At 41.3% G+C, this 8542-nt stretch overlaps 1 protein-coding gene across 1 annotated transcript in view; it reads left to right on the top strand.

Annotated features, from left to right (window-relative positions):
- The first annotated feature begins 242 nt into the window (after positions 1-242).
- Positions 243-8542, top strand: part of PKP2 (plakophilin 2) — a 67245-nt gene continuing 58945 nt past the window's right edge. The window contains exon 1 of the mRNA XM_087722988.1: positions 243-525. Within this exon, the coding sequence (XP_087579114.1) occupies positions 324-525 (202 nt within the window). The 5' untranslated portion in view covers positions 243-323. The remainder of the gene's footprint in view (positions 526-8542) is intronic.

The raw sequence follows: 8542 nt of genomic DNA, 5'->3' as shown, positions 1-8542 counted from the left end.
GAGAAATCACCGCAGTTCCCGGAGCGCCAGAGGCAACTCGGCGGACCGGCTGGATGAAAGGTGACGCGCGCCCAAACAGGAGGCGCGGGAGGCGGAGCTGCCCCGCGGGTGCGGCCGGCAGATTCCCGCGGGGTGGCTGGGTGGCTGGGTGGAAGGGAGGGGCCGGCTGTTGCCGCCGCGCTCCTCCGCCAGAAGGTGGAGACTCGCTCAGCCCCCTCGGCAGGTCCCTCAGCCCAGCCCAGCCCAGTTCAGTCCGTCCCGGCCGAGCGCGGCCGACAACTGCCCGCCAGCCGCCGAGGTCCGCTCTCTCTCGCCCAGCCACCATGGCCGTTCCCGTCTGCAGTCCCGACCCCGGCTACATCCGCACCGTTTTGGGCCAGCAAGGTCTGGATGAGCAGGACAGTTCCACGCTCGCCTTGCCGTCGAAGCTGTCGGGCGGGAGAGCCGAAGCGCAAAAGTCGCTCCGCATTCAGCGGCAAATCCAACAGACCTTGGCCCGAAAAAGCAAAGGCTCCCTAATCAACGGTGAGTGCCTCGGGTCGGCAGGGGAGCGGCTTCCCAGGGCCCTTTTCTCTGCCCCCCTCCCTCCCTCCCTCCCTCCGGCTTTTTCGGGTGAGCGAATGGTTTTCTTCAAAGTTTCCTTTCCCTTCCCTGCCTTTAAGGTGAGAGAAGCATTTTTTATAACGCCTCCGCTTCCTCTTTCATTTCCCGGGCAGTGTGAGAATTTATTTTTAAAGTCTTCTTGCGTTTTAAGTTGGGCTCTTGTAAAAACTTCCCCACAAAGGGCCAGGGAAAGAAACCGGATTAAACTTCAGGCAAAGTTTTGTATTCCCACAAAAGTGTTTGCAGAATTTTCTTGGTGCAGGCAGGGTATCCGGTTGAGTACCTAAGTTAACCTCCTGCAGCAAACAAACGTAACTTTCTGAAACTTTTAACTTTGGACTGGACTGGAGAGATAGGTTTAAAACCAGCAAAGGCACCTGTAATGCAATCTCTTGTTCCAGGGAACTTATAATGGTCTACAATCTTTTTTTTGTTGTGTTGTTCAGCAACAGAGTGGTCACAATGCCTGGAATGCACAACCTGACTCTGTTGTTACATCTTCAGATCCCCATAATTTTAACCTTAAACTGTCTATTATTGACCTCACCCCATTCCTAAGAGGTCTGTAAGGTGTGCATAACCGCACCGTCGTGACTCCCGCCCCTGTACTACTGTCCCCATTTATTCGTACCCATTTCATTCATGCTCACGTTTATTCTTATACCTATTATCTTGTAAACGATTGACAAAACAAATAAATAAAATAATAATAAACAATCTGCAATTTAGCAGGCAACTTTTACAACTCATCAGCAATCTTGCCATTGCTTTAAAATAGGCTTAGAGAAAGATATGTGAGAACCAGCTTGGTGTAGCTGTTACGGTTATAATCTAGGAGACGGTGAGTTCTAGTCCTGTTTTAGGCACAAAGCTGGCTGGGTGATCCCTCTCTCAGCCCTAGGAAGGAGGCAATTGTCTCCTTCCATGGCAATTTCTAAAAAAAAACTTTCTAAAAGTTTTTAGACTTCTAAAACTTGTGCAGTTTTCTTGGCAATTTCTAAAAAAACTTGCCAAGAAAACTGCACAGAAAATGATAGAGAGAGGAAAGTGTATGGAAGACAAGGCTATTTAATTGTCCTGGAATGCACACCTGACAATGTTGTTACATCTTCAAATCCCCATAACCATAGGATATAGTATGTCAACTGCTGGGGATCCCAACTGTTTTTTTTTTTTTTTTTGAGATATATTGTATGTCTCATAATGTCGTGGGAACATTATGCCAGTCTAGGCTGTGGATACAGGAGCCAATTCTCCAGGTAGATGAATCCATAATTTCTATTCCACCTTCTCTTCAGAAGTTTAAAATAGCGTAGATGACTATCATATTCCCATTGTTCTGCCTTCTCAACAAGACTGTTGAGATGATAGGTCAGGCTGGGAGAGAGCATCTGATCCAAGTTAGCCAATGAGCTTCTTGGCTGAGTGGAGAAATTTGACCCTGGGTCTCACTAGAATAAGTCATTATTCTCAGTTTGCATCATTATTAACAGTACAAATTATGAGGTTGTTCTTCCCCTCCCTTCCTCCTTCCTTTTATGTCTGACTTCCTCTTTCAATTTCATATATATTACTAAGTCACCTTGTCAGAAAGTGAGTCACTGGGAGTTGGGAAGCATATACATTTAATAAAATTATTATTATTAACATTGAGGAAGGAGCCAATGTCCATACAAAACCACCCCAATTTAAGATCAGTTATTTATGGGTCATTGCAAATGATCTTTTTAGATATAGTAGGATGGACCATTTTCAAATTTATAGTACAGCCGACTTTCATCTTGCATAAGGTCAACTGATAAAAATCTGTTGTAGAATAGATGCAGCCACACCACATTGCAAATTTTATTGCTTGCTGCTATATATTTAAAAGAGAAGACAAAGTTAAGAGATGTTGAAAATCTGTGCCCTATAATACATGAAATAAATAAAACAAAACCCTCGGTGTTAAAAATATTTCACTTTCAATATTTCATTACATATTACATTACATTATATGATAAATACAATCTCAGAAATAAATACTATTTTACTATTATTGGAATGGAGTCCCCACAATATCACTTATCTGTTTTGATCACTAAACCGACGGAAGCTTTACACGATTAACATAAAAAGTTTTAAGCCTAGGCTTTTACCCAATTGTTAAAACATTCACCTTCCCAATCCTATTTGAGTAGTCCTCGACTTATGACCATCATTGAGCCCAACATTTCTGTTGTTAAATGGAACATTTGTTAAGTGAGTTTTGCCCCATTTTATGACTTCTTGCCACAGTTGCTAAGGGAAACTGGCTTCCCCATTGACTGTGCTTGTCAGCAGGTCACAGAGGATGATGATGTGACCACAGGACATTGCAATCATCATAAATATGAATCAGTTGCCGTGTATCTGGATTTTGATGATATGGCCACAAGGAATGCTGCAATGGTCATAAGTGAGAAAAAGGTCATAAGTCATTTTTTTTTCAATCCCATTGTAACTTTGAATGGTCACTAAATGAACTGTTTTAGTCGAGGACTACCTGTATAGTATAGTAATAATTTTAACTGTTATTACCGTGATCCATATTTCAAAGACCTAGTCATGGAGCCCTGGGAACGCTGGTAGTTCTTTGATATTAAATTGAAAAAGATTAGAACTGCAGAACCATATTAACACCACTCCATGAAGTAGCTTTTATCACCACCCAAATTTGTGCTTGTACAAGTAGAAAAAATAGGGGCCACCTTTGGTGGGAAAGTAACAGTGTTCCATGCGCCTTTGGCATTCAGTCATGCTGGCCACATGACCACAGAGATGTGGCTTGTGTGCTTTCTCCCAGGGGCATCCTCACGTGAGCCCTCATTTGAGCAGTTGTGAACACCATCTTGACTTTTTGATATCCTTTGTTGGCCCTTTCCCATTATTCTTTGCCATGGCTGTGTATGGATCTTATGTGCAAAAGGAAAATAAGGTAAAGGTTCCCTTCGCACATATGTCCTAGTCGTTCTCAACTCTAGGAGGAGGTGCTCATCTCCATTTCAAAGCCGAAGAGCCAGCGCTGTCCAAAGACATCTCTGTGGTCATGTGGCTGGCATGACTGAACGCCAAAGGCACATGGAACGCTGTTACCTTCCCACCAAAGGTGGCCCCTATTTTTTCTACTTGCATTTTTACATATTTTCGAACTGCTATGTTGGCAAAAGTTGGGACAAGTAAAGGGAGCTTACTCGGTTACGCAGCGCTAGGGATTCGAATCGCCAAACTACCGACCTTTCTGATCAACAAGTTTAGCATCTTAGACACTGAGCCACCGTGTTCCTTTTAAAAGGAAAATACTAGCTTCTTTAATTTTCCCCCACATCATCCACCCAACTACTCAAAAAGAGACCATACTAATCAACTAAATAATCAGATTCTTTCACACTGCCTTGAGGTTTTGGTATTGGGAAGTCAAGTGATATGTGTTTGAAATATATAAAGCAGGACTTTGAGGATAAAATCATTTGGAGATGTTAGTTCAGCCTCCATATTATCCCTTGGCAAATATTATTTTTGATACTTGGTATGCATTTAGTATGAATGCTTCTGTGAAGAAATCGGAGGTTGCTATTTTCATAACTCCACTATAAACAATGTATGGTATAGAATTGCATAAAGCATGATTTGTCAACAATCGAGTAAGGAATATATTTGTCACTCCTTCTTACTGAAATGATGTTTGAAGAACTTTTTTCAAACTCTTTGAAGCTCTAGTTCTTTCATTCAGGAATGGAAACTTGTCTCTATTAGCTGTTTCTCTAAACGTAGAGACTGAATGTTCCCCCAGGGTGACAAGTTTATGACTAACGTCTTTAACTAGATAATTCCGCAGTCAATCCAAGGATATCTTAGATACACTCCCTGGCCTGAAGGTACCAACCATAAATTAACCTACCTCCATTTCTCCTCATGTTTTATCTCTTTACGACATAGGTAATTATAAGAGTTCTGCATATTATATAGCAGAAGTCGACATCTATGGCCTCTTTATGACCTGTGGATTTCAACTCCTAGAATTCCTGGCATGCTGGCTCAGGAAGTCTGGGAATTGAATTCCACAGGTTGTATAGGGATCATGTTTGCCCATCTCTGGTAAATAAGCTATTGCTTTATCAGCCTCCAAGTTTGCTATGAAACATCACAATTCATATTTTCCTTGCTCGTTCCAGTCCAGAGATGGACAAAAAGGTAGCCAAAATGTGTGTCGAAGCCTATATAGACTTAGATGACAAAACTTACTTCCCCTCACTGGAACAAGACATGTTCCCCAATTCCCTTTAATTGTGAAGTTGAGATAAATTTGTTTTGTGACTTTAGGTTTGGGGTTATTTTATGCAACTATATGCCATTTTGCATGTGTGTGGGATCCAGTGGCTCAGTGACTAAGATGCTGAGTTTGTCAATCAGAAAGGTCGGCAGTTCGGCAGTTCAAATCCCTAGCACCACGTAGCCGAGTGAGCTCCCATTACTTGTCAGCTTCTGCCAACCTAGCAGTTCGAAAGCATGTAAAAATGCAAGTAGAAAAATAGGAACCACCTTTGGTGGGGAGGTAACAGTGTTCTGTGTGCCTTTGGTATTTAGTCATGCTGGCCATGCTGACTATGGAGACATTTTTGGACAGCGCTGGCTCTTCGGCTTTGAAACAGAGATGAGCATCGCCCCCCAGAGTCAGGAACAACTAGCACATATGTGTAAGGGGAACCTTTACCTTTATGATATAGTCACTGGCCAAAATAAAGCAATATTGATTGATTGATTGATTGATTGATTGATTTAGAGCATCCCAAATTGTAGGAAGAAGAGATTAAGATTAAGATTAAGATTTAGTATATTTGTATGCCGCCCTTCTCCGGGAGGGACTCAGGGTGGCAAGCAACTCAAAAGGGGAAAAGAGGATACAAACACAATACACGTAATTAAAATACACAAGAGTCATACAGCCATACAAGTCGAGAGGGGAGGGGAACTCATCAACCCCAGGCCTGCCGGCACAGCCAGGTTTTGACGGCTTTCCAGAAGGCCTGGAGAGAGGTGAGGGTCCGAATCTTCGCGGGGAGTTCATTCCAAAGGGCCGGAGCTGCTACAGAGAAGGCCCTCCCCCGGGTGGTAGCCAGATGGCATTGGCTGGTAGACAGAACCCGGAGGAGGCCGACCCTGTGTGATCTAACGGGTCTATGGGAGGTAATTGGCAGCAGGCAGTCTCTCAAGTACCCAGGTCCAAACTGAATGTCCTTCTCTTTGCAATATTGCAAAGCAAGTGAATCTCTGCGTTTACTATTTTGCAAACTGGATTGGATTGTTATGGTTCACTGAAGTTTCCTTCTTGGTTCTTATTGTTAGCTTGTATATCATTTGAATGTCAGATTAGTCTTTCCTAGTTTAAATACCCAATCGGGGACTATTTTCACTTCGCTTCAGTGCATATTAAATCATTGGGATTCAGGATGCTGTTTGAATTCTTCTAATGGGTGATTTATTTAATGAAGTAGGATTATAGACAACATGACCTAGGACAATGCGTGATCCAAGTTATCTCTTAAATTAACTTAAATTACAGTGTTTGTTCTAAACATAGAACAAAGTAGGACTTGTCTTTATGATCAGAAGTTCTCAGAGGAATGTTGAACTACTAAACTTTTTTTTAAAAAATTAAAAGCTGAGATTTCAGTAATTAGTTTTTAGAAAGTAGTTGATCCAATATTAGGATTTGAATGATATGTTACAGTTCATTCAAAGCCATGCACATCATAGTGAGTGGATCTATGTATGTATGATACTCAATCTACTGTAAAAAAAATGCATACTACGATTTCTTAAAGGCTCTTAATTTGTCTTCACCACTTATCAAATACTGTATGGGAAAATCTTTTTTTACAGTTGCATTAATAGAAGAAGCTTACCTTCTTTCTTTACTGACAGTAGTCTATTGCCTTAAGAATTTTAGCCAGCATTTGGTTCACAAAAGCATTTTTTTAAAAGAAAGAAATGTGCAACCCTTAGCTTTTATCAACTCTCTCCTGAGCTTTTACAGTAGTCTGCCCTTTATTTACCTTTTATTTAACACTATGCTTTTGAATTGTGAATTTCTTACTGCAACAGTAAATGGAAGTGCTTTAAGCAAAAGGATTATCTATTGGCTCATTTCCCAATGGATATATTTGAAAGTGTGAGTGTTTAAGAAGCACAGGACGTATCCACCAGTGAATTTCTTAAAGGAACATGTAGCTGCCTGCAGGCAAGAACTATAAATATTAATAATAAATGTCAATAGATCCTGGAAGTAGGTACAAAAGTGACAGGCTTAAGGTTACAGTGACTCAATAATATTCTGTATTAACTGGGGTTACAGACATGTTCTCAAGAGCTTTATCTGCATCTGCAAAGATTTCCACTAAGTTTTTTTTTTAATTTAACCAAAGAGGTAGGAAAGCTGTTCTTTAATTAATTAAGTGATGATAAGTTTGGGTGAATCTGCAGAGAGCTAGAAAGATCCAATTCTGTAAGATTAAGGGGGCAGCTTTATCATCAAAGATTGATACTGTCTAGAACAGTGTTTCCCAACCTTGGCAATCTGAAGATGTCCGGACTTCAACTCCCAGAATTCCCCAGCCAGCGAATGCTGGCTGGGAAATTCTGGGAGTTGAAGTCCGGACATCTTCAGATTGCCAAGGTTGGGAAACACTGGTCTAGAATACGGGTGTCAAACTCAAGGTCCGGGACCCATGGGTACATAGATCTAGCTTGCGGGGCCACCCTGGAGACCGCGAAGGACCGACCTCTGCCAGTGAAAATGGAGTTCAGGAGGGTCGTGCACAGCTGAACTACGTTTTTGTTGGAAGAGGGTTGCAGCTAAAAATGGAGCTCAGGAGTCTGTTCTCGCTGGGAGAGAGCTTGGGCCACCACAGGTGCCCCTGACACAAGTGACGTCAAACTGGCCACGCCCCCATCCCGAGCTCAAACACAACCCTGATGCAGTGCTCATTGAAATCGAGTTTGACACTCCTGCTCTAGAAAGCACTGAGATATTTCAATATTGGCATTCTTTGTGATTCTTCTTGCCTACAAACCTTGATATGGATAGTAATTAAAACATGTCTTTATCTGAGGCAGGCCAATGAACTTAATTAAAAATTGGCATTGGGCCCATAGGCGGAAATAAATCTGGTAGAAAGATGTAGTATAAATTTCTTATTAGAATATACCTGTAACTGAGGAAGCCTAAGAGCAGTTGTGATGTGAAACATTTGCAATTTGGGTTTAGTGGCAACAGCTTTTTGTTTCCTTGTCGCTTTTTCTACCTTTTAATTTCAGATCATTTTGCATTGTTGAGAGGCTGCTTTCTGCAGACTATAATATCCATACAGTAATTCCTGTAAATGCTAGAGTAAATGTTTAAAGCACTCTGTAGCGATTGAAGTTCCTTAATACAGGAACTGCATAATTATACATTAAAGTGTGCTTTATTGCACATGCACCCGTTTGAAGTTAAAAGAAGTTTGACCGCAACGTAAGATCTGCAGTCCTCAAAAGTGATCATCTGTACATAGAAGTCAGTTTCAGGGATTTCTTTATATAGCAATGGATTTTCATACACAGGGGGGGGGGGAAATCTGCACCGTTCTTAAGTTCTTTTCCTGCAGAGTTCTTCAATCCTAAAAGGGTGATACTGGACTACATATCTGATGTTGTTCATTTTCTATATACAGAACAAAAGGTTTCTGTTTTGTATGAACAAAGAATTTCAAATTTACTTGAGCAAATAGGGCAGATAATTCCATGGGGATTATGCAACTAAAAATTAATTACATCAATTATTTTAGATGTTGCTCTGTTTTCCTTGGTACAGATTTTTTTTCCTCTTCCAATATCTTTCTGTAGAAAATAAAAATTTTAAAGGGAGTGTTTTAAATATATC

The sequence above is a fragment of the Thamnophis sirtalis genome, unplaced genomic scaffold, assembly GCF_051295495.1.
Source record: "Thamnophis sirtalis isolate CommonGarterSnake01/CBP01778 unplaced genomic scaffold, rThaSir2_p1.2 scaffold_9, whole genome shotgun sequence".
Lineage (NCBI taxonomy): Eukaryota > Metazoa > Chordata > Lepidosauria > Squamata > Natricidae > Thamnophis > Thamnophis sirtalis.
Note: the sequence above shows the minus strand (reverse complement) of the source record. Positions and strands in the feature narration are given on the sequence as shown.